The sequence below is a fragment of the Spinacia oleracea genome, chromosome 2 (assembly GCF_020520425.1).
Source record: "Spinacia oleracea cultivar Varoflay chromosome 2, BTI_SOV_V1, whole genome shotgun sequence".
NCBI classification, from domain to species: domain Eukaryota; kingdom Viridiplantae; phylum Streptophyta; class Magnoliopsida; order Caryophyllales; family Amaranthaceae; genus Spinacia; species Spinacia oleracea.
Window position 1 is genome coordinate 105,613,751 of NC_079488.1, and position 27,168 is coordinate 105,640,918.

The following is a 27,168-nucleotide window of genomic DNA, read 5'->3' on the forward strand; positions in this document are numbered from 1 at the left end:
TTGTTGTTGGGGCGGCGACTAAAGCATAGTAATTTCCGACGACTAAGGTGATTGAACGACAAAGCATTGAACAACGGAGCTTTGGTCGGGTTGCAGTTGAGAATTCCGAATTAAATTCGAAATTGTAAACTAGAAATGTAATCCCATGTGAAATCAGATTTAATAAGTTAACAATCTTTAGTCTCAATTGAAATTCAGTACATCATAAAAAAATATTAAATGCCAAAAAAAAAAAAAAAATATGATAACAATTTCTTTTTAAATTACACTTTTGGAGGATCGAACAATAACCTTAGTGGTAGGATGATCAAGTAACTAGTTTAGCGGGGGTGTAATTTTACCTTTAAATAAAATCAAACTCAACTGAAATAGATGTATTACTCCTAACATTTTTATAATAACCTAAATCATTCACATCGTTTATAATACAAATAAATTTGCCACCACCAAATTGAAAAATTTAGCTGCAACAAAACTTTATTTAATTTCCCTGCTACTATAGAAGATCATTTCACTTTTAAAGAAATCATGACATAAAAATCTCAAACTCGACTAAAGTAGAATAAAAGAATTTTCTTTCTAAGGATTGATGAGCTGATACCCCCTTGTGGCAATGTCACTGCTACACTGCTTTAACATGTGTTCGATTCCTACCAAGAGCCCAAAAATAATTTGTTTAAAGTGTAAAAAAACATTTTATGGGATCATATTTTAGTCATACAAAAATCAAAATATTGGATATACATTTTTTTCAACCTGAACATGGATATTTTGGCAACTCGATGCTCTTATGGGGACTATCAGATAATTTATCGTCCTCAATATAAAAAAGGGTTTATTGGTGAAATAAGATTGGTTTTTCCTTATATTAAATATTACATATTTAATTTTATGGTCACACAAGAGCTTATAATAAAACATAACGATACAAGAAAATAGCTAACGATCTCCAAAAAAGATTTGTTCTTACCGTATGTTTGGACTTGTATAATATTTTGAAAAATGACTTTGTATGTTGTAGATAGATTGTTTAGGTGTAACTTTGAAAAGTTAGGTTACATGTTGATTTTTTTTATTAACCTTGATTACCATTATTCGAGATCATTTTATATTTAAAGAAATTAAATTTTAAATAAAATCAAACTCAACTAAAATAGATATGTAACTCCTAACATTTTTATAATAACCTAAATTGTTCATATCTTTGATAATACAAAATAGTTTTGCCACCACCAAGATTGGAAAAGTACGCTAACGCAACACATTGTATTAACTTTGACTACCCTTATACAATATTATTTCACCTTTAAAAGAATCATAATTAAAAAAAATCCCAAACTCAACAAAATTAGATTAAAACAATTTAATTTCCAAAGATTGATCTGCTGATACCCCTTATCACAATGGTCACTGTTACGTTGTTTTAACATATACTTTAATTGTGCACCCGTGTTCATTTCCTAACAAGAGCCCACAAATAATTTTATTTAAGTATTAACAACTCTTTTATATGATCATTTTAATCATGAAAATATCAAATTTTGATTTTTTTTCCCCACCTTTTAACTATGATTTTGTGGCTACTCGTTGTCTTTATGGGGACTATTAGATAATTATTTATCCTCATTATCAAAAAAATTTTGGTTGTTGAAAATATAAATTTGGTTTTATTGTTTAATTATGTATTATATATTTTTATGATTACACGTGATCATTTAAATTTTGAAGAAATTAAATTTAACCAAACTCAAGTAAAATAGATCTTTAATTTCTAACATTTTCATAAATATCTACGTAGTTTGCTTCTTGTTATAATAGAAAGCTACGACCACCACCAAGATTTTGACATACAATTTGAAATTTTGACATACCATTTTATGAGATAATTTAAGTCATGAAAAGTTCAAATATTGGATGTTTTCACATTATTTATGATTTTTTGGCTACTCGTTGCCTTTATCGAAACTATCAGATAATTAATTGTCCTCATTATAAAAAAAAAAGAGTTGGTTGTTGGAAATATAATTCTTTTATTTTTTATTATGTACTATATATTTTATGATTACACAAGGACACACAATAAGCTTAACGATACTAGAAAATATTTACCGATCTCCAAATGAATTTCTTTATTACCGTATGTCTAAACCTGTTAAATAGTAATGATATCCCAAAATAATACTCCCTCTGTCCCTTAATACCCGACTTGTTTTGACCGGACACGCTTGCCGATGCACAACTTTGACCACCAATTTCTTTAACTATATATTATAAAATTTATAAAAATATTAATATTTTGAAAATATACATTTAGATGAAGCCAACAATATATTATATACTAACATTTATTTTCATATACTGGAAATAAAATAGGGTCAAAGCGAATTATGTGAATAGTGCAAAAAGTCAAAACATGTCAAATATTAAGGGACGGAGGGAGTAACTCTTACGTTGTAATAAATTGTTTAGATTTCAATAACTTCAAAGAGCTAGATTTAAATAACTAACTAAGTTTGACTACGTTTACACGAAATCATTTAACTTTGGAAGAAATTAAATTTAAATAAAACCAAACTCAAGTAAAACAGATACGTAATTTCTAACATTTTCATAAACATCTAAGTTGTTTGTTTCTTGTTATAACGCAAAATGACGACCCACCACCAAAATTGGAAAACACAATGTATTATAACTTTATCTATGATTAAAAGGATCATTCGACCTTTTAAAAAAATCACATTCAGAATTCTCAACCTCGGTAAAATTAGACAAAAATAATTTTGTTTGCAATGACTTACGTGCTGATACCCCTTACTACAATGGTCACTACTCTACTGATATAACATATACTCTAAGTGTGTGTGCCAGTGTTCGATTCTTGTCAAGAGCAAATAAAATAAATTTTTAATTGTGACAAACCATTTTTATGGGATCATTTTGGTCATGAAAAGATCAAATTGTTGATGTTTTTCTTCACCTTTAACTATGCTTTTTTAAGTTTAAAGATATGAGTATCAGTACATGCTTTTTCTTTCATTATCCATCGACGAATCATATGAGTACATGCATTTTTTTTTTCAAGACATAACAAAAAGTTTTCTGATGAAGCTACACATGATAATTAAACTCAAAGTCTAAATTTCATTGTTTACAACAAACATATTTTTTGAAAAATCATTATATTATTCATAATATCTGAAACTTAAATTACATCTAAGAGTTTATGATATGCAAAAGATTGGTCGTTTCACACATCTGTCATTACAGTCCACATCATATATTGTCGAAATAGCATATCGTTACTCCCTAATAACTGGATGAAAAGATAAAGAAAATTGGATAAAATTTATGAATAAACTTACAAATGATCCCATAAAAAGATTCAATACATAAAAAAAAAGGAAGTATTGTTTATTATGATTCCGTAAATACTAAAAAGAAATCATAAAAACAATAATAATATAAAACAACAATTGCCCAAAGGAAAAAAAGAGATGCACATATAAAGGATCGAACGCAGGTCTAGGGGCAGTGTAAAGATGATCATATAAACTTCGGTGTAACCAGTTTGGCAAGGGGTATCAGCACATCCATTTGTGCTAGAAAATATATAATATATTTGAGATTTTGAGAATATAGATAAGGTTTTATAAGCAGCGAATGTTTAGATTTCATAATACATAAAATGATCCCATGTATTAAAATACATACTTATAAAATTTAATTTTCATTGAAAAAACATACGGAGTACTTCCTAGTAAAAATATAATAAAAAAAAGCTTTTTTGCCAATAACCCCTTATTGAATTAGGACCGAATATTGTATTATTATCTATGATTAAAAAGGATGATTTCACCTTTAAAGAAATCTTATTCGGAATTCTCAAACTCCGTAAAATTATATTAAAAAGTTTCGTTTGAAATGACATATGTGCTGATCCCTCTTGCTAAGGGGGTCACTACTACATTGCTATAACATCTACTCGATCTAACTGCGAGAACTCGTGCTTGATTTTTGACTAGAGAAAAAATAACCAAATTTTTAAATGTGACAAACTAAATTATGGGATTATTTTAGTAAATAAAACATCAAACTTAATATTGAATATTTTTTTCAACTTTAACTATGATTTTTTGGTAAATCGTTATCTTTATGGGGACTATCTGATAATTAGTTTACCTCATTATCAAAAAAGAGTTGGTTGTTAAAAATATAATTTATTTTTTAAAAATTATATACTACATATTTTTCTGATTACACAAAGGCTTACAATAAAACTTAAAGATACCAGAAAATGTTTACCAATCTCCAAATGAAATTTTTATTACGTATGTCTAAATCTGTAAAATAGTAACGTTATCAAAAAATATAACTCCGTACGTTGTAAATGAATTGTTTAGATCAAACTTCGAAGAGTTAGCCTTTAATTACTAAGTTTGGCTAAGATTACACAAGATTATATAACTTTTGAAGAAATTAAATTTAAATAAAAATAAACTCAAGTAAAATATATAGATGTGTAACTCTTAACATTTTCATAAACATCTACTGAGTAAGTTGTTTACTTCTTGTTATAATACAAAATTATGACCCACCACCAAAATTAGAAAAAATAGCTAGAACACATGAATGTGTTATAATATTATCTAGGATTATAAAGGATCATTTCACCTTTACATAAATCATATTTAGAATTCTCAAACTCGGTAAAATGATCAAAAGATTTATGTTTGCAATGACTTACGTGTTGATACCCCTTGCTACAATGGTCACTACTAAGCTGTTACAACATCTACTCTAACTGCGCAAACCTGTGTTCGATTCTTCTCAGGAGGATAAGTAACCAAATTTTTAATTGCGGATCAAAACCATTTTACGGGATCATTTTAGTCATGAAAAGATCAAAATATTAGATAATTTTTTGGTTACTCGTTTCCTTTATGGAGAATGCACTTATTGCTTTTATGGGGAATTAAAGATAATTAATTGCTGATTGTGTTGGGAACTTAAAACAAATTTGAAATTCAAAATTAAAATTTCAAAACACATTTCAAATTTCAGTTTAAAATTTTCAAAAGAAATAGAATCTTCTAAAATTGAGGTGGCATATTATAAGTGGTGGTGTGCAAGATACTCTTGCACACCTTGTGTACCTCTATCATCATCCCGTAGAATTCCAAAGCATTGTGCAGCGGCCAAAGTGAGCTGATTTTCACGGTGTAATTGATTCCCACACGTCTCTTTTGATTGGCAACTACTTTCCAACTGAAACTCAGAAACACACTTTCTTGCAACCAAAAAATTTAGAAATAAAAAAATAGAGAAATAAGGACCCACCAAGCTACTTGTTGAATTCATGACCATGTTTTCTTGAGATTTTTTCTACCAGAATCCAAAATAAATGTTTATTAAAAAAAAAAGAATAAAAATGCCTTAATTTTCATGTTTTGCCAAAAACCCACAAACACAAGAAAACAGTTCAATATTTGTGGTGTGGGTCCAAACATCAAAGCACTTAAACACCCCACATTTTGTTGTCACACCCGCATACCATAAATTTCTAGCTCTTTCATATTTGAGTTACTAAATTAAAATTAAAGATCATATTTTATTTAATTTATTAAACTTGGGATAAAAAAAATACTTGGCCAAAACAAAAAAAAAAATACTTAGGATAAAAAAAATACTTAGCAAAAAAAAGAAAACCTTGGGAAAAAAAAAGTGAAAAGTGGGAATTGAAGATGGCTTTGCAGTTGAATGGTGCTGCAAATTGGTGTTTGTATGGTAGCCAAAGAAACAGAAATGTGATAAGGGCAGTTACATCATTCGAGGATAATGCTTCAGTTAAGTCCATTGATGAAGGAAAGGTCAAGTTAGGAGGGTCTAATCTGGAGGTCACTAGGTTAGGTGTTGGTGCTTGGTCTTGGGGTGATACCAGTTATTGGAACAACTTTGAATGGGATGGTAAATTATTTTTCTCTATCTCTTTCTTTGACATTTACATACTGTCCGGAACTAATATATAGTCATGTTGATAGTGTAACACAGTTTGATGTAGTATTATTACAACTAAATCAGGACGGAGGGAGTATTTATTCATAAACCATTACTGTTCTAGAAAAGGTGACAATATTTTCCGGACATCCTAAAACAGGATACATGACTGCATTCTGAATGAATGGGTATCAAATTATTCTGAATAGAAACTCAAATTATTGATCTTTGTTTGATAACTTCTTGTTGGTGGACATTCATGAAGTTCATTAGGAGGGTGTGTCAGGAGACAGATACTTGGATAAGAAAAGTAGTCTGATGTGAGTTTTAGAGGAGACATTAACCTTTATACTTGTACTGAATTAACTGTTCCTGCCGGTACGTTTTTCCTACTTGAGCACAGTGAAAAAGAGTTGACAGTGGAATTGGTATTTTTATGATATGGCAGACAGGAAGATGAAAGCAGCAAAGGCAGCATTTGACACAAGTCTTGATAATGGAATTAGTTTCATTGACACTGCCGAGGTCTACGGCTCTAAGGTCAGATTTTACTCCATTCAACTATGTTCTGTTTCATCAAATTAACAGCATAATGTTTATTGGCTTCAAAACCTTGTCACTGTGATTCTTTCACTCACCTTTCCTGCAGTTCTCTTTGGGTGCAATCAACTCTGAAACTCTTCTTGGAAGGTAATACTAGACTACAACTGCTTGCAACATGCAATTTCATCAAATTAACATCACAATGTTTAGTGACATAAAAACTGTTGCTTCTATTCTGTAGTCATGACTTCTGAATCCCTTGATAGGTTTATTAAGGAGCGGAAAGAAAAGGATCCGGGAGTTGAGGTTGCAGTTGCGACAAAGTTTGCTGCACTGCCATGGAGATTAGGACGTGAAAGTGTTGTCAAAGCACTAGAGGACTCTCTCTGTCGCCTTGGTCTCTCATCTGTGGAGCTCTATCAGCTACACTGGTAAGCATCATCTTACAATAAAAGTGGCCAACATCTATGTTATTATGTCAGTCTCTTTGTGAAAGGATTTGAAGTTAATTACTGTATTTTGCTGATTGATTCCAGGCCTGGAATCTGGGGAAATGAAGGTTACTCCTTTATATCATCATCATCATCATCATCATCATCATCATCATCATCATCATCATCATCATCATCATCATCATCATCATCATCTGGAGTTTAAGCAATCTAACTTCTGTAAGGATGACTTTTCCAGGGTACATTGACGGTCTTGGTGATGCTGTTGAGAAAGGCCTCGTCAAGGCTGTTGGGGTTTCCAATTATAGCGGTATGTCAATACTTATTTTGCTTAATTTGGTTTATGCATCCCTTTATTTTGGATTTTTGGTTAAGGGAACTCCTGAAACCTGAATTTTGTTACATATTTTCTGTCATGATACTTGGACTGTCAAAATTTTCCTAACCAAAATTAGAACTGGTGATCTTTCTCGGTTTCAGAGAAGAGGCTACGTGAAGCTTATCAGAAGCTAAAAAAGAGAGGCATCCCTCTGGCTTCAAACCAAGTCAACTATAGCCTTATCTACAGGCTACCGGAGGAAAATGGTGTCAAGGCTACCTGTGACGAGCTTGGGATCACTTTGATTGCTTATTCACCAATTGCTCAAGGTTTGTGCTTCAAATCACTTCTCACATTCCCAACATATATACCTCTTTCTAGTTGCCAAGGGGAACATACCAAAGCCTTGCCAAAATGCCGAGTCTCAAGATTAATCTTTTTTTCTATATGGTTTCAGAAAGAAAGGTTTGTAGGCTTAGGTTTTGTGCTCTTCACCCGATCTGCACTGATTTTTCTAGTTTCTGGTCTGGTCTGGTCTAAATGTTTTCTGTCATTGCTTTTTTCTGGTCTGGTTTGGTTTGGTTTGGTTTTTCTAGTCTGATTTAATAAGCAATAAAAATAAGGTGAAGACTGAAGAGAACAAATCCTTAAGCTCAGCTGCAACTAACATCGAACTTGTTGATCAGTTGATGACATGTTTTATGTTTAGTAACTTGTAGTCATGCTTGTTATGTAACCAAACTTTCAAGCATATTTTCTTATGGCTGTTATCCTCATATATCTGAGCTTTCTGAATGAGAAATCCAAAATTTTCATATGTAATATTCATCCAAAACCCTTCATCAGTAATATTGAATAACCTGTGATATAAATCTATGCAAATATGCAGGGTCCTTGACCGGAAAGTACACACCAGAAAATCCACCTTCTGGTCCACGAGGCCGCATATATACTCGAGAATACCTAACTCAGGTAACTACTATTGGTCCCTGTGCGCACAACTGTGAATGAAATGTTGGATTAAGAGATTAATGCTGCTGAAAATGTTTTTATGCAATAATGCAGCTGCAACCTCTGGTGAATAGAATTAAAGAGATAGGACAGAACTACGATAAGACTTCTACTCAGGTATATATATGTTCTTGATGTGAATTTACTAATCTCTTTTCCCAAGTTAACTGTCTTACCATACTGTATAATTTCCTCATCAGTGTCAGATCATAGAAAAATCAATACTCCTATTTACTTGAAATTTTCTTAACCAAACATTAAGCTAACTTGGACTCGGGTACTTGTGTTAATTAGACGCATATATATCAAAGTAATAACCTTGTTGGCCCCTCACAAGAGCTGACAATGGGTTGAGTTGGGTCAGAATCAAGTCGACCCATTTGTAAATGGGTTAACATTTTTCCAACCCACCCCGAGTTGTTTACTTAAATCGGTTGAGATTCTCAACTCAACCCGACCTGATTATAAATGGGTTGACTTAAAATTGACCCGTTTAAGTTGTTTTTCCAGTTTATATGTAAATTGACTTGAATTTATAACTAAATGGATCATTTTTCCGAGACAAATCTCATAGCAGATAAACTAATACTCCAATATGTATTGAGATTAGAGAGAGAAAAATAAGTATTGGCGGTTGCTAGACGTTAGTTTAAGTTTCTCATATTTATAATTTGTAAAAAGCTAAAAAGACCCAAAATTAAATTTTTTATGAGGGTAGACCTGACCCGATTAGTTATATGGGTTGGAGGGTTGCTTTCGGATTGAATATTTTAACCCGACCCAACCAATTTAATTAAACGGGTTGAAAATCTTAAACCAACCCTTTATTATTGGGTTGGGTTCAGGTCGGGTTGGTGGGTTGGGTCATCTTTTGCCAGTTCTACCTCACAGGCAGTTGTACTTGAGGTGAAATGAAGAATACCTGCAACATAAGCAAAACAATGAAACTATTTCAAGATAATCAGTCATTTTATTCTGATGCCCTTTTTTCTGATTTGTGCAGGTAGTTCTGAACTGGTTAGTAGCACAGGAGAATGTAGTTCCTATACCTGGAGCTAAAAACAGGGAGCAAGCAGCAGAGTTTGCAGGTGCACTCGGGTGGCGACTAAGTGGTGAAGAAATCGCAGAGCTGCGTTCTTTAGCCAAAGAAATTAAGCCTATTATTGGCTTCCCAGTTGAGAAGTTGTAAAAAGTCTGTGGCTTTCATTATTAAGTTAGTTTTGCAGCAAGCCAGACGGTACCCGGTACGGTCATATATGGCTATAGTCGGAGCCATGATACTATACTGCTAAATACTTCTTCCTATAAGTATATGATTGTAAATAGATTTGGATCATGCTAAATCACAGTTTTATTCTTACATACTTGTACACCAAGTACAATAACACATGTTTGGTATTCTCATGAAAAGATCAGAAAGAGCATTTCATTGCTTGTACCTTGTGTAAGGCTAAGCATATCATGTCGCCATTAATCTCTATTATATGTATAAACTAACTCCGAAAGAGTTTGATATCCACCTAAAATGCTTAAATTAGCCTTACTTTTCTATATATTCTTTCAAACCATAATACTTTCATTGTCAATATACTATGAGTTGTCGTGCATGTTTTTTGAAATGTGAAACACACATCGTGTGCATTTAAATGACCTATATTCCCTATCAGGTGAAAACTAATGTTAGTATTCTTCAATTGCTATGCTAAGAAATGAAGACTTCCAAGTATAGTCATGAATCAAGATGGATACAGTCAGGGACTGTATCAAGTTCGCCCGTTTTCGGCCTTTACTCTAATTCACAAATCACCTATAGAAAATGTCAAGTGATCCACAAACACATTTTAAAGCCATTTAGAATGAAAATCAATGGATTTTATTTATTTATTTTTGTTTCTACCATATAGGATTTTTCGAATAGGAGGCCACCATGTGAAATTTCCTTACACTTTTCAAGAGTAGACATTCCACAATTAGATTTCCATGAAAAACTTGAGCAGCTAGGTGGATATTGACATATAATACCCTAAAATCACAATGCTTTTTTGTGGGTACTTACTTCTTAGTTCTTTGCTTGGCGGAGACGAGAGGCAAGGTCGTCTTTGATACGGTGGAGGAACAAGAGTTTATGAATAAGTCAATAATTTGATTTCTGAGCATATTTCTGATATTAATACGTAGTATTTCTCAAGAGCAAAAAACTATCGTAATCTATTTCTGATTTAGAACATGAAACATTAATTTCCAAACATCGCAAAATAGTATGCATGTCGTTTCATTATTAAAAAAAGTATACTTGACTAATATGTTTGTGTTTGGACAAATAAGTACTTCGTATTATATAATGTACATTACTAAGTTGAGATTACTGATACAGATAAGTGTGTAAATGACACAAAATCAAGCTATGAAAGAGGGGAACAAATGCAACATACGGACTACCATTCTCGTTAAGTGCTCAACTATACCAGGAGCCTTGTTCAACATGGATTTCAGGTGTCATCTAAAACTTTGCGTCGCCTAATTGTCCGAAAGAGTAGAAATAAACCTGTTTTCATAGCAGCAAAACATAATCTATGAGAATCTATAATTCTGAAAATGTCCATGTGGACCATAATATTTGTAAAACGAAATATATTGTCTGTTACGGAGTACTTCACAACAAAGTAGACACCATGAACATGTGAAGATCATACAGAAAAAATAACCATTTTACAGGGAGGAAAAATAGATGAATATGACTATCCTGTCAAAAAAAGGACTACCATTTCAGAATAGTCTATCATACATTCATACATCATACGAACCATTACCAGCTTTAATATAAGGCCATGAAGAGAAGTAGATTGATAAAAGAAAAAGAAGAACGCTGATAACATACCATTGTATTTCGTGACATTACACGCAGGTGACTGTCAGTCAGGACACATAAGAGAATACCATAAAGATCAACTAGAATTTCGAGATATCACCTGCAAGTATCAGGAAAGGGAAACATTAAATAAATACAGATTTTATAAATTCTATGACAGCTCTCTCCAAGTAACTGTCACACTAGATCAATGGAATTTGTCAAGAAGCAAAAAGTGAATCCGTTATATTTTTGTCACAAAGTATACTTGGTGACTTTGGCAAAAGTGACAAACATACAGATCTTTACAAAATTGTGGCGGCATTAAGAGATGAAGCGAGAAATTGGCAAGAAAAGGGTGAATCCATGGCAGGAGGTTTGAGCAAGAGAAGGTGGGTTTGGGGGGGTGGGGGGAAAGTAGTGGAAATCAGAAGAAGACGAAGAAAAGAGAGAGAGAAGGGGGAAGCACATGAGAAAAAAAAAAAGAATAAAAGAGTGAAATACGAGTCAATTCGCCAGAAAATTTAATTTTCTTTCCAGAAAGTCGAATAAAGATGCAAGGTGCAACTTGACAAGCTTTTGGTCTTGAAAAGGTTTATCCACACAAAATATTATAAAGGGTACTTCTTCAAACTTGGAGGTCATAAAAGGTGTTTTTTGACAAAATAATCCTACAAAATTCCTAGTCGCATTCATGTTTGCAAAATTCAAACCTTTTAGATTTCCCAATAGGCAGAGTGCACACCTAGAGAAAAGTAAAACCACAATGAAGCAGATAGATAGGAAAAGCGGTAACAAACTTGCCTCTAGTACCACGGGTTTTGCATGTTCCTCCCACTCAGTAGACCAAGCTACTGAAGACCTTGTTTCTAGGGCTCCATTTCTCAGCGATGCGAGCACATCACATTCATTAGGGAAACCCTTGAAAAGCATCTAGAAAAGTAAATAAAGTTATAATTTTTAAATATCAGTATAGCCAAGATGGTAGCAATACAGTCAGAAATAATAGAATAGTGTCTACTTATATAATTCGTATATGTATAGATCTCTAGACAGAATAACATCCAACAATTAGATCTAGAGACTGGAGGTGTAAATCACTTCTATTGATCCATCACTCGTCATGTACAGAAAGTTGAAAAATGAAATTGTCCATTCAAACATAAATTATTTGCCCCTAAAATTTCCAGATGAACTATTTTCTTTCTGACAATTTCTCCATATAAAATTTATAAGGTTATGCAGCATTGTGCTTATACAAATTTCAGCCAAATGTAAAAGGGTTGGATTTGCTTTTCTATTCTTTTTGGGAGGGGGGGTGTAAGGGAAGGGGTTGAAGCAAGAATATAAAGCCACGTCTTAGACAGTACTGTACCACCCAATCTCTCTTTATAATTTGGGAACCAAAGCATCAGAAGGTGACATTACCTGACACCTGGACTACAAACACATAAAAATTGTAAATCTCTTTACCTTTACTCAAAAAGCTGTCATATTCTAGCTTAGTTGACAGTAGCACAAAACTAATAAATAATCCTCACACAGAAAAATCAAATCAAAAAATAGGTGCCAAAATAGTTTCTGAAATAAAAGAGAAATTTTCATAGTAACTTGATGTTTTAAAATCCTAATTTTGACCAATGTTTCTTCCCTCTACCATAGTTTTAAATATTGATGCTTTTGCTACAAGAGAAAAGCTTAAAGATGACACTCAAGGTGCTATGCACAAATTTCAAGAGACAAAGGACAAGGTAGAGCAAATGATTTGATAGAACCACAACTCATGTTACATGATACGCAGAACCTACCTACAAGGAATCAAGTAAGTTGGGGATAACAAGCTAGTATTAAGTATTGTGGAGCAGGGGAGTTGCTTTACTATGTAAAAGATAAAAAATTTCAACCCAAGGTAAAGAGAAGAAACTTTCTTTTGGGGGGAAACCGACATGTTTTGGGAAAAGTAGATAATAATTGTTAGTAGCCGGAATATCTGTCAAAAATAGGACTTGTTTACAGCTGTTCATAGAAAGACACAAGTCAGATAAAGATGCAAACCCGTCCAAGTAAGTAATAACCATAGTTTTACCCTAAGACCTGAATTTATCCGAAAGACCTTAGCTGGAAAGGTCATAGGTAGAAACTCTGTGATTTATCAGATGCAGTCTGGAAACCTTTTCCAAATCTCCACCAACCATAAAACCCTGAATTAAAATAACACTGGAACCTAGGAGAAGAGGTAGCTGAAAAGATCGTCCGACACCAAGGTAAAAAGAAACAGATATAGGATTATAAGGATCTTTGAGCCTCAAAGTACTTGTAGCCTCCAACATTCTACTAAAGAGCTCATTTACTAGAAATCGTAAAGCATGCTGACTAATCCCAAAGCTCTTACTCTGCATCACATTAGCCACTAAAATTTCTATTTCAAATTGCCAAACTTTTCCCAAAAAGCAAGTCAACTGTGTCAAAGATAACTCATTTTACAATCTTATGCTTTAAGGATAGCAACTGGGTTCATGTTGTTTTCTCTAACTTGGTAGTTTTGAAAGTTCACTATCTTCTAGCAAGAACTCAGGAAGCTATTACAGAATCTCAGAGCATTTGCAGTAGATCATTTGAAGTGTTCTCCTAGGTTGGAATCACTACAGCCCTTTATGTCTGCAGCGAGAAACATCAGAGTGGCTAGGTTCCAACACTTTTAGATCAGGTACCTAGGGAAAACCCGCCTAGAATTCTTCAGCTGTGCCTAGAAATTTAAAACTCAGACATCATACTTGCTGAGCATGATTTTTGTATCATGAGAGGCATTTCTCTAGTTTGTTAGTGATAACCAGAATCTATGTTACTTCGACACTGTGGTTGACGGAGGGTGTCAAATGTTGGATCCTTCGACCGACGTGACACCCAAATATATAATTATGTAGTGGCCTTGTATGAAATTTATTACATCTAGAGTGTCAGAGAAGTGTTGGATCCTACAATCCCTTGTCAGACACGTCATCCAAATAAGAGAGTGAGCAACATAGACCAGAATCATGCAATGAGCCCCTTGTTCATGGGAAACAAGGGATTTAAAAGTCTGCATGAAAGAAAGATTAATAACAGGAGATGTTTCAATTTGAAGTCCACAGTGTTGGGCTTGAAGGTGTAGAGATGGGTTAAAGGCAAGAGGAGCTGTAATGTGGAGCATTCGCGCTCGACTGATCTTGCTCGTCTGCGCCGGATCGAACTTTGGGACGTTGGAGTCAGGGAGTTTCGAGTGTCCACTACACCAAGAGGCGGAGCGTTCGCTCCTTGCGGTAGAGCGTCCTTTGTACCATAAGGCGGAGCGTCCACACCCTCGTGGCTGCTGGACCAAAATTAGCCACATCGTGGGTTTTTCACTGTAGATTCCTTTAAATACATGTTGTTGACTTAAGAGAGAGAAAGCCTCATTGAAAGCTCATACAGTTAGGGTTTCAGTGAGGGAGTGTTGTGAGGTGAAGCTTTCATAGCTTGGTAATCTCTTTATAAATTTTCATCATCATTTCTAGTAGACTGGTGGGTTTTCCTGCACATGCTCGGGTTTTCCACGGTAAACTTCTTGTTTTCATGTCATGTTTGGTTTACTTGCTTAAGCTCTTCAATATTGTTAAAGATGGCTCTAGGCCGGGCCGGGCCGGGGAATAGCATGAAAAAATCACGGGCCGACACGAGCACGAAATCGTGGGCTGAGCTCGGGCCACATTTTTTTGGAAAAAGCACGACAAGACCCGACAAAACACGTCAAATTTAGTGAAGTTAGGCTTAGGCGCGAATGCCCAACCCAACCCGAGGGCCTATGTTGGCTTTTGAAAATTTCGGCCTGGCATGAAACAAGTGGGTTTGGAGTGGGCCAGGCCCGTTCAAGCACAAGGCACGTGGGCTCGGCACGAAGCACGGCCTGACCCACAAGGCCACAACCATCTTTAAATATTTTTAATCGTTTATCACAAATTAGTTTGCACATCACAACATACAATGCAGAGAAAAACAACATTAATGAAATTTAGGAGGATATTTCCCAACATTAAAAACACAAAAAAGGCAATCCAGTCTCGCAAATGTCCACAGCTCAAACAATAAGCTAATTTTTTTTTTTTTTAAAGTATATCAGGCACAAAAGAATAAAAATTTCAAAACTCAAGAGGTCTTACCAAGAGCTGATCCGCAAGTTCTGAAGAAGATGAGAAAAGAAGGCCATTCCTTTCAACTTTGACAAGCTCCTCAATACTAAAATGTTCACCCAGCCAGCGTATTACAATTAAGAAATGGAGAAAATCGCATTTCAAAAGAATCATGATGCTCCTTCATAAGGAATTTATTTTACGAAAGCTATTTTTTCATTGAGGAGTTGAGGTACCAATACACTAAAGTTGGGACTACTATCACCGAGGTAGTCTCTAAAATGACTTTAATCTTGAAGGTATCCCGAGCTTAATACAATTTCAAGGATGTATGCTTTGTCTCACCATTGACAATTTTTTTATTTGCTGAAAGTTCCGAACATGTTCAATTGATGACCATCTTACCCCCTTCAATATTAACTCCATAACTTTTTACTAAACTACTCGATTTTTTTGGCAAAAATTGGATATATATAACCCAGAGTTAATAAAAATACGCATTTAAGAAGTTAATGTCATATTAACTTCCAGTGACAAGGTTTCTCACTGAATATTTACTGAAGACCAGGTATTTCAAAGTATGAAGTAAAAGTTGTACCTCACAAAGATATAACATGCCTTAGGGTACCCCAGTTAAGCTTTAATAAAAACAATGGATGAGCATCTACAATTAAACTTGAAACAGTAAAACAAGAAGCAACAGCTGAAGATTTTACCATGAGTAAGATGCAGCACAGACTGGCAAGCCACAACCAAACATGTCCACAACCTAGCACCAGAATTTTTCGACATATTAGATATCAAGAATTCATGCAGAGTAGCGGGTTTTGTTCATTTCTTAAACCACAAAGAATAGAAATAAAAGTTATTTGGATATTTGCGTTCACCACTTGCATATACTCCCTCCATTTCTTTTGGTTTTATCCACTTTCCGTTTTAGTGTGCTTTTTGTTTTTTGTTCTACCCACTTCTACTTGATTCCGGTTTTGGTACACTTTATCATCTTACCCCCCTGCAACGAACTCACCTACTCTATGCAGACCACCAATTCTGCACACCTACACTAGGAGAAAAGCGAAGTAAGGAGGAACTTGGTGGTTGTGCCTACCACCTTTTAGGGGTGCGGAGCCACTACACAAGCAGTAGGAAGCCTGAGGCAGCAATTATTTGTCATGTTAGCTTTTTAGTAATGCATTTTCTTTTATTGGATTGTTGTAATTAAAAAGGGGAAGAGTTGATAGGAGAAGGCATGTTGAATGTATTGAGTGGAATTGGAGAGAAGAGAACTCTCAAAAGTTCTCAAACACAATCTGTATTTTGTAAGCCTTGAGTTTTATCTATCAATTAAAATCCTTCCTTTATTTATCTAATTAAAGTAAAGCAATTACCTTACAATTCTTGAGAGTCAAGTGAGTTCATGACCCCCCCCCCCCCCCCCCCAACCCCACAATTTCTCCCCCCTACACACACACACACTTTTTTCTCCCTCTCTCTTACTTTGCCCACCTTTTCCCCGCTTTTCTTGGTCTGTGTATCTACAGTAAGTGGGTAGAACAAAAAATCAGGAGTATTTGAGATTAGAACCACCTAATACCTTCATTGGAAGATCCAATCCAGATGAGGAAGTATGCAGACAAACCCCCAGATCAGCTGACCCTATAAACAACCAAAATTTTAATCACTAACTACACCTTTTTATAAACAAAAGAGTACGCAGCAAGAGAGTTCAACCGCCAACAGAAAAAACGAAGCAAACAACCGAAAACTAATAATATTACCAAGAAGCAGGGGATAATCTTCGGCTGACAACCACATTGTACGGAAAGCCACACGCTTAAGGTGTAAGTTCTTTATTTTTTGTTCATATTTTTCTTTTTCAGGGCCTTTTCCTGCAATATGGAAATAATCAAATTTCAAGTTCCCTAGCCTGCTTCTTAAGCAATAGAACATAACATACATACGTCAAGACAAGAAGCACCTGTTATTACAAATAGCAATCTGGGATAATTATTTTGTTTCCCATTGTTCATTTCATCCCAAAGGACCTCTTCTTTGACTGAATCGTCCTCATTTAAGATTGCTGCAACACGTCTGTCGTACATGACTGCTGCCTCCAGAAGGATACTAAAATCTTCGTCTGGTGTCCTAACAGTATGCATTGACAAATTAACAGCATGTACAGGATATCATAAGATGATCTTCCTCAAACTAAGAAGGTTTCACTCTTTCCTTTTTCATCCGCCTCACGTTACATTTCACCCCCTGTTTTTGAAAAGAGACATGGGTCACACACGCTCCTTAATACGAACTATCTCCGATCACACCTACTTATTTTCTCTCCTCAATATAAAACTACCTCGGTCTCCAATTACATCTACTTTCTCTATCTCCCTCTCCTCTGACAAATTCAAGCTAAGGTAAGTAGTCGCTTAAACGGTGAATCGGCATTTGGTGATGGAGGAGTGGAGAATTACCCTGTATGTCCAATTCCATTTACTTTTCACACTACTTCACACGAGTACTACTCATTAAATATTACCCCATGCAATGCAATATGGACCAAAGGGAGTAGCATTTAGCATAGCAACTTTGCATTTTAGTAAGCTTTTAACGTTTTCTTTTAGAGGTTCTGTGAATAGGATAACGGGTTATCATATTAAGTCAGCCTTATGGACTTAAAATACTAACTTGCAACATGCACTGGAAAACAAGATTTTGGGTTATGGGGAGATATATTTACCCCTACTAAACATTTTTTTTAAAAAGACAAAATAGTTGATTAATACTCAGAAAGGGACCCCCTACTAAACAGTTTAGTGAGTTTACGACTTAATGTAATTCACTAATGTAAGAAATTTGTCTTCTAGATTCAAACTTTTTACCAAAAAACTCATTTAATGATTAAAAACTACTTCCAATCAACTTCTACAAAGTGGTCAAGTCAAACCTGTTATTGCATCTAATAATCGCCAGTTACAAGTACAAAGTGCTTATAGTCAAAACAAGTCCTACAAGTGCAATACAATTATCTTCAACACTCACATTGAAAATCAATATGGCACATTGTTGTTTTTCAAACACATTCCTTGACCACTTGTGGATCTAACTACTAAATAAAGATATTTCTTATTTTTCCCCTTTCGTTTTTTGGTGAGGAGGAGGGAGGTTTTCTTAGCTATTACTATGGTATAGCAATTTTCTCAAAGTCAGTACAATATTTTCATATTCTCCACAATAACTTCTAAACCACCACTTTCCATCAAAGTTACCTAGTAACAATCAAATATCCAAGAGTGTTGTGACCCAAATGTTGAAGAAAAAAAAGAAGAGATCCTTTCACTCTCCTTTCTTCCCCCATTTGTGGAATTTGGGTTTCTCTGTCATATATCTTCCAAATCCTCGTCAATACTTACTACTAGCCTTATTTTTGCTTAAAGTGAAACTTTTTAACAGCGCCCATCAGATATATATTTAACTACAAAAAAATAAGTTCTAGATTACATGAGTAGATGGTCCCAAAAGCAGGTATTATGTATATCTAAAGGTGTTAAGAGTAAGGGACAAGTCATGGAGGCGTGCCATTATTCGATTACATAGTTCAATACGTCCATATCTAGGCAATGACATGTGTTTGTTTGTAAGAAGTAAGCTCCTATGTCACTTTGTCTCTGCATTTTGTGTAACGCACCTGATACATTAGACACTCGATACTCTGACAAGTGAATAGAATCCTTACTCAACACTTCAATTCCAAGTTTTTAAACCAACACTTCCATTACCTTGAACCACGTATTCGTTGAAAAAAGAAGTATGGGCTTGAGATCAGAATTTTAACAGGAACTACCAAATGTGTACATGTACTTGTAAGTTGTAACGTGAAAAGCATATGTAAAAGTATTTTAAAATTAGAAGTATGCTTCACACTGTTGTGTCCATAAGACCATTCTGGTCAACATAGGTCAGCTCTTTATGCTAAAAGTTGGAGACATGAAGCGTTGAAACAAATACAGATTGGAAATGTCAATCATCTTAATCTTTATTTTAGGAGTTGTTTTTATCCTAGATTTGACTGCATTACCTTGCCATCACGAAAAGATTTACCAAGTATTTAGAAAAGTTGACGTTGTCTGCAAATGTTGAAATCACCAAATCATTTAGAGAAGATCGTTAAACAAAAAGATGAACCATTTAGCCTAAAACATTTCCTCCATTATATTGCAGGGGTGAAGCAGTGAGGGAGGAGCAATGGCTTTGTCTGGAAATTACAGCTTCATCATCATCCCAGTTAATCCATCAGAATCATCAAAAGCTCTGACAAACTCACAAGTCGCAACAGATGTTCATTAACAAGGAACTCCATAAAAGCTCTGACCGTCCCAATCTATGTTACTTGGATTCTTTGTTTTACCTCGCATACCCGTATTGGATCCTCGACACTCGAACATGGGTATGGGCACCAGACACTTCATTTTGGACCAAAATCACAAAAGAAATTCTCAAAATAGCCTAGTCGGAGCGTTACCGGATTCGCAGGCACCCCCCGTGGATCTCAAATTTGTTCGCCCATACCGAAACGGGCTCTCTGGCGACCCAATTCATTGTGGGTCGCGAACCAAATCTCTGGTATCGTCGTGCCAAATCCGAAACCCTAGTTTTAGCTACTGAAGAGCAGGGAAGGCGAGTGAAGAAAAAATATGTTGGGCCTTTTTATTTGAGAAGGAAAATATATGTATAATAAAAATCTTTATAATATTTTGAACAATTTTTTAAAAAAACACGGAAAAAAGAGTTCCAAACCCTTCTTGCGAACCTAAAACCGACCAACCCGCAAATCGCGAACCGAAGCAAACCACGAATCGGGTAACCCTATGTCGGACACGTGGACATGTACCCTTGTCCGACATGGTTACCCGAGTCTGAGTAAAATAGGTTCCAATAAATCCTTCATCTTGAAGAAAAAGGGACTTTGGGTGCAAGAGATAGACTGGAGTACATTCCTAAAATTATACATCTATACCAGCTTAAGAGTTCCTAGAGCAGCTCAATTACAACCTATCTATCAGAGGGATCATATAATATGCTTTACAGAAATATGGCAGTAAGTTTCAAGATCAAACTATTTACTTTTGAAGGCTATTACACGGAACACTATAGGCTAAAGATGCAAAAAATACTTAGTGTGTCCTTCCTTGCTCCAAAGATAAACAAACACATAAACACACTAACAAAGCAACAACTTATTGCATTTTTTGTTATTTTAATCAGGCTAAGGCATCAGAAGATATATAAAAATTCTCTACCAACCTCAAACAGAAAACTAAGGGAGAAATGTAAAATCTAGTTGGAGTATAGCACATCAACCAAGTATTAAGTTGCAGATTCAGATCTCACCAGCTTGTACTACTAACAACAAGTGCAGGCCTGGTTGACTTTTCAGTGACACCAACCCCAGAGATGTTAGTAAACAGTGTATCAAATGGCTCATCTGTCCTCATGTGTCTGCTTCCTGAAGAAGTAGAAAGCTTTAACAGGTGGTTCATGTCACCTAAACTATGCGAGAAATATTGTCAACAGATTACCATGGCTGATACAATCTTGAATTCCCTCAGAGTGTCTGAACTCTTGATCTAATTTTTGAAACAGCTGTAGAAGATTCACATAAAATTCAAATTCACAAATAGAAGAAAAAGCTAAAGCTTAACTAAAACGATAAAGATAGCTCACTCTGTGTTTCTCCTCCATTGAAGCGGGGTGAAAAAATTCTGGAGGCTGATCATACAACACAGTGGCTCTACATTCAATAGGAAATATATTACATCACTGAGGGAACACACGACCTTATCAGCAAGAACGCTGCAAACCACAACTGAACCCTCACCTGATTCCCCAGTTCTGATCCAATTCATGTTGCATGGCCTTTGTTACACAGAGAGAGCCATCTGCCAGATGTCCATAATGTTTCTCAAACCTTTATGAAAAGACGATCATAAATCATAAACATACAGTGATTGCAAGAGCATGCATAGAAACGCCAACCAATTAGAAAGATACCAACGATATATTGCAACAAAACGGCTTCCTCTACCAAGAGACAAACCCAGCAGAGTGTATCCAAAATTGTGCCAATCCACTATGAATGCCGAATGCCTGATCCAACTTGCCCATTTCACAGCCACCAAGGTTGGTACAGATGGCGGATTCTTTGTAAAACAAAAACAGATAGATAAAGGAACTATTGAATAATGATTATTGAATAATAATCAGAAAATGAAAAATTCTGGCGAAGTAAAAAAACACACCATCATAAATGTAGGCCTCTTTCAGTATTAATTATCAACCTTTAAAACCTTGATATGTAACAATTACGTAAGTCACCACTCCTCTTTACTTTGAGAGCAGGCATTAAACTTGAAACCAAAAGTAACACCCCCAGCTACAAAAGACAACCTTGTCCGGAATTCTATACAGAGTAACTGTGAGACTTTTTAAGTGTACAAAGAAAGAACTGCAAGAAAAAACACCTCTACAATCACCCAACCCACCCCTATCTGTATCATCTAAGAGCATGTAATACCCCCGACACACATACTAACCAGAGAGGTTCCCCAACTCCAACTCTTGTGAGTGTCTCCTGAAATGGAAATTCCAAGGCTTTTTTCTATGGTGTCACTATCTAATTATTTAGATACTTTCATATTTCAATCGTGTGGAGTAACTAATTGATTGCAACTCAGGCGAAGTTCCTTCAGTTACAAGTAAAAAATATCCTACAGCTCGTGCACCACCAAAGAAGAGGGCCATATCAAGTAAAGAAAGCTCCACACAGGCCCGACCCTAGGCATAGGCAAGAGGTGCAACCGCCTAGGATCCAGGCAGGAAAGGGGCCAAAAAGAACAGTCTAAACAACATTATACTATTAGTAATGAATAACGATGTAAAGAGCATGTATATGGTTCTTCGCTACGGTGGTCAGAAGTTCCTTGTTGTTTCTTAATACAAGTTCGATCCCCTATTCCCGCAATTTCATGTTAACCTTTTTCAACTTTTGTTTTATTGTTACTCTTTTTTTCTTTCTTTTTTTTCTTCTGGTTTGTCATCTTGTAGCTTAATTTGGGTTATGAACTTGAAATCTTTTGGTCTTTAGTACTCCACTCAAATATGAATATTAGTAGGCAAAGCGTATGCTATGTTAGTCATTTTGATGGAACTGCCCGTCTATGTTGGATAGTCTGAACAATATATACTACTCGTATTAGTTATTTGACGCATCCAAACAATGTTATTCAGTTAATTTATGAAGGGCCAAATTGTCTCTTGTTTCACCTAGGGCCTCCAGCCCTCCAAAATGTCAAGAACAGGCCTGGCTCCACAACGATCCACAGACACTAAATTATCATTGTATCTGATAACCAGCAAGTTTAAGTAAATAAGTTTGTGTACTTCCAACTTGCTCACCTGAACTAAGAAAACATCTGGAGCTGGTATTTTAAAGCAAAGATACCAAAGGAGTACAAGGAACTGAAATAGTGGCTTGAGCAGAAGTACAAGATAACGAAGTATCCACGGTAGATGTTGCGTAAATTTAGGCCATTGTGCCTACAAAATTAGATATAAATTAAGAAGGAACATGATATTGCAAGACACAATTATAAGCATAAACCAAAATCACTACCATTTGATGAATACAAATTGAAGGGTGCTTCAGAACAGCAACATGTGGATCAGAACCTACGAAAGATTCAGGTCAACTAAATAAGTACGATAACATACTCAATTGTGTTTCACAAAATAAGAAAGTTCTTGTGGAGAGAGGTAAAGTAAGTGTACGGATAAAAGAATCTTCATGGTAAACTTAATAGAATTCACAAAAATCTTCTGAAGACAACTTGTGGCAATCATTGATAGCATTCGACGACATGGAAATGATGAACAAACTTAACCTTTTTTACATGTTTTTGTTACCAACAGAAGAATCACCAAAACGAAGGTGGGCCTTCCTTTTTCTTCTCTAAGGTTAGAGAACAAGCTTTGTACTATGATAATTGTGGCGTAAAAAGACCAAACACAGCATTTTGATTAGACTAGAAAACTCATAATGAAATGCCCAGCATAAAAGTCTTAACATCAACCCAAAATGATGCCACAAAGCTCCAAGGGATGTTCCCCATAAATTGGTAGCCCCCTCACTATATTCTTCAAACTAATGAATCCTGTTTTCGTTTACTAATCCTTCCCGAGGCCTATCCTAGTCTTTTAAAAACATAAGCACGGGCCACCAACTTAGTAGCTTGAAAATTTTAAATGATATTCCCAACAGAAGGCACCTAAATGTGTTAAAGAGGTTGGTCAGGTTGGCTTCGGGTTACTAAGGTAATTTATGGTTATTTTTGGGTCAAATCCATATTTCAATTGTTGCAACAAGTAGTTTTGGGTTTCGAGTTGAAATTCCATGGTCAGAACCCTATATCTTTGAGCACAAGATAAAATCTGATTCAAAAACACTAGATGCAAACAAATTCAAACAATAACCACGCCGAACATACCTCCGTATGCAACAATGTCTACCTCGAGAGATGCCTAAGACAACAACAACAGTGTCAGTCAAATAGAACCATAAAAATAACAAAGCATAAAAAAGCAACGGCTGTGAAGTAGCCGATTCAGCTAATCCATGAAAACTAGAAACTAAAATGATCTCCAAAGCAACAATTGTGGAATTTGTTTAAGATCTGGCTCATAAACAGCAGTCCTACATATATAATTTCTACCAGCAAAATTCTTTACAGATTCTAAACATCTGCTTTTCAAGACCACATTTAATTGTGCTTTTCAATTCCTTGCGAATGAAATACTATTTTTGGTCGCAATAACCTCCGTATGCAACTATGTGTCTAACTTCAAAGATGCTTGAGACGACGAAGACGACCACAACCAACAACAATCATAAAAATTAAAATTAAAATTAAAAAAAAACATGAAGAAATTGACCTGGGTAGCAAGTGAGAGGGCATGATATTGCATTCTTGGACTACGGCCGATATCCCCTAGTACAACAATTGCTGCTCTACCTCTTTTGCCCATCTTCTGCTCTTCAAATTCTTATCACAAGAAAGTAAAATCAATCGAAAGAATGAACTTGGATCATACAAACAATATAATATAAAAATTAAAATTGACATTGATCAAAGTGGTTCAACTTATTGAAAATGATTAATTACAAAAAGAAATTCTTAAATTCATACCTCCGAAAATGTAGATCAGTGTAAGTATTGAGTAATTTAAACTTCGAATTTCCTCAAAATTTTGGCTTTAATGGAGGCGAAAACGGTGAGAGATGAGTATTGGGATTAAAATAAGCTCTGCGTTTTCTTTTTGGTGGTTTATACCATGAAAAGGTAACGTAATTTTAACTTAAACTGTACTCCGGTTCACTATTGTCATGTTCGCCGCCGAGTATCGTTATTTTCCGGCAGGATGATAGTTGGGTACTTTCTTAGAAAGATGGCCGTGGGACGGGTCGGGCTGCGGAATGGGCCAGATCCAAGCTCACGGCTCATGATTTCGTGCCGTGCTTTTAATGTGTCTACGTCGAACCGAGTTTTTTTCGTACCGGGTTGGGTCTCGAGCCGATCCGACTCATAACCATCTTTACTTTTTGAGTTCCTTTTTATTTTTTTACCTTTGTTATCCGCAATTAACAACTACTCCATAATCCATAGTACTTTGATATTTCTTCTATTTTTTTTTAAACAAGCAAATTACATTTCATTTTGACATGGAAAAGGTGCCAATTATTCAACACCCCGATGAAAAATGGCGAGGGTAAATGGCCCATGAATTTTATTGATTAAAATAATCACTTGACACAAATTTGGACAGAATATTAGAGACATTTATGTGATAATATAAAAAGAAATCTTCAAAATGTAAAAATTAAAATGGGATACCAAAGCGGAATACGTAAAGAAGTAGATAGAATACTACTCCGTATTTTTTAGTTGGGTATAACTTCACGTATCTCGTTACCTTTTTTTTTTAAAGTAAGATGAAGTGTCATATCGGGTCGGAACCCCGCCCGGGTTAGCATGCTAGACACTTTGAGTTTGGGGGGATGGAAAAGGGAACTCTCCCTCGGTCCCTCCCACAAAGTGTCCCTAGTGGGTTTGAACCCCCAACCTTTTTGTTGGTAGGTGAAATCATTTTTACTAGGCTAAGGCATTGTTTGATACGTATCTCGTGACTTAATGGATCAAAGTTGTATGGATTTGAGTACTCTGTATTTGATACTTCATTTATGAGTACTGTAATATATCTATATTAATTAATATTTTAAAACACAAACTTATATGCCACTTGTCATTTTTAAAGACTCTATTTATTTTCATTTTTATTTTTTAAAATAACGATATACTACAGTATATTAATTATCTCTTATTAAATTTTATTTTTATTTTTTAAAGAAGTATATTAATTATCTCTTATTAAATTTTAATTGAAAACAATATGTATTAAGAAAAAGAATTGAATAAAATAAAATAATAAAATAAGTGGGGTTAGTTAGATATTTTAATAAGTAAATAAGTGGGGACCACGTCCTTTTGGTGGGATGGGAGGTGGGGTGAGTTTATGAAATTATTTATTTAATAGGATGGTGGGTCATAGGTTAAATTAGATGTATTATTTAATAAGATTGTGGGGTTGATAAGTTACTAAAAATGGCAAGTGTATCTCTTAAATAAATACGGCCGGAAAAGGCAAGTGTATCCCTTAAATAAGTACGGAGAGAGTACTCTATATGAATTTTGGGGGCAAGTTGTTTGGAAATGCAAACGACTCACGACACGTCAACACGTGGATCCTACACGATAGGTTAGGATGGACATAAGTGAAATACATATATTAGGGGATGACTGGAGGACGATCCGCAATGGAAGATCGTCTCATGATCTCTAAGGTTTGTCTTGTTGTACTTTGCCGTACAGATTGACTTCTAAACCTAATAAAAATCTATCGGACGAGAATTTCGTGTTACCCAAGTAACCTAATAAGGGTAGGGCCCCAAAAAAATGAGAGCCCTATGCTAATATTAAAAATGACCCCTATACAAATTAATGCACAGTAACTCTAAAAAATCTACAAAATTAACTGTACAATTATGTGGAGTTTGTTGGAACATTTATGCTTGATTTTTCTAACAGAGGCCCCACTCACTTCTCCTCTAACTTGGGATGGTAAACAAAGAAGAGAGAGAGTTTGCTTATGTGGACTTCGCTTTTATGGTTTTTACTTTCAACTATTCACGTGATGAGTTTGTTTATGTAGTTATATGGACTTCACTTTTTAAGTTTTTTCTATATAACGATAGTAAAATTTGCTGCAATTTTGAGCCCTTCCTAAAATGAGGCCCTGTTCGGTGTCCCACTTTGGACTGGTTCAGGGTCGGGCGTGAATAAGGGGTTTCCATCTTATAAATACGGCTGATATGCATGATAAAAGGTTACGCAATCAATCAAGTCTAACCAAAAACCCCATTTGACTTCGATATCGAAAGGAGCGTCCTCAAAACCCTCGCATCTTAATCGTACGACCCGCGATCAAGGATTTCCCACGCTGATACCGAAACACTCTTTATTGTCGAACACAACATACAAGATAGAGTTCTCTTCTCAATGGAAAGTTTTCAAATAATGTGTGGTTGGTAATTTGGATATTGGACACCAGAGCAATGAGAGCATGTTCGAGAATAGCAACTCGACAAATAAATAAATACTCCGTAAAATCCAATTCCCAAAGTAGAAAATTAGCACACGTGGTAATTGTGAAAGTGTTGGAAAAGGCAGGTAGGATTGGCAAAAT

At 35.1% G+C, this 27,168-nt stretch overlaps 2 protein-coding genes across 3 annotated transcripts; one reads left to right on the plus strand and one right to left on the minus strand.

Moving 5' to 3' along the window:
- Window positions 1–5,487: 5,487 nt before the first annotated feature.
- On the plus strand, window positions 5,488–9,757 carry LOC110785223 (uncharacterized oxidoreductase At1g06690, chloroplastic). Its single transcript, XM_021989664.2, has 10 exons — window positions 5,488–5,964; window positions 6,443–6,534; window positions 6,644–6,684; window positions 6,804–6,968; window positions 7,074–7,096; window positions 7,228–7,299; window positions 7,470–7,637; window positions 8,198–8,280; window positions 8,374–8,436; window positions 9,323–9,757. Exons 1-10 carry the CDS (start codon window positions 5,742–5,744, stop codon window positions 9,506–9,508), a joined length of 1,116 nt encoding a protein of 371 aa, XP_021845356.1. The 5' UTR covers window positions 5,488–5,741; the 3' UTR covers window positions 9,509–9,757.
- Window positions 9,758–10,557: 800 nt separating this feature from the next.
- On the minus strand, window positions 10,558–24,771 carry LOC110785228 (UDP-glycosyltransferase TURAN). Of its 2 annotated transcripts, none has more exons than XM_056837652.1 (17): window positions 24,555–24,771; window positions 24,301–24,401; window positions 23,856–23,889; window positions 22,985–23,040; window positions 22,768–22,908; window positions 21,364–21,512; window positions 21,191–21,280; window positions 21,037–21,103; window positions 20,892–20,955; window positions 20,704–20,818; window positions 17,291–17,457; window positions 17,091–17,201; window positions 16,907–16,968; window positions 16,029–16,081; window positions 15,343–15,418; window positions 11,198–12,100; window positions 10,558–10,864 (listed from the first exon to the last, which is right to left on the minus strand). In XM_056837652.1, the coding sequence occupies exons 2-16, from the start codon at window positions 24,391–24,393 to the stop codon at window positions 11,675–11,677; spliced, it is 1,704 nt and encodes a 567-aa protein (XP_056693630.1). In that variant the 5' UTR covers window positions 24,394–24,401; window positions 24,555–24,771; the 3' UTR covers window positions 10,558–10,864; window positions 11,198–11,674. The 2 variants fall into 2 exon arrangements, with proteins under 2 accessions (XP_056693630.1, XP_056693629.1); XM_056837651.1 differs by having other exon boundaries at window positions 24,301–24,410; window positions 24,555–24,770.
- Window positions 24,772–27,168: the final 2,397 nt, after the last annotated feature.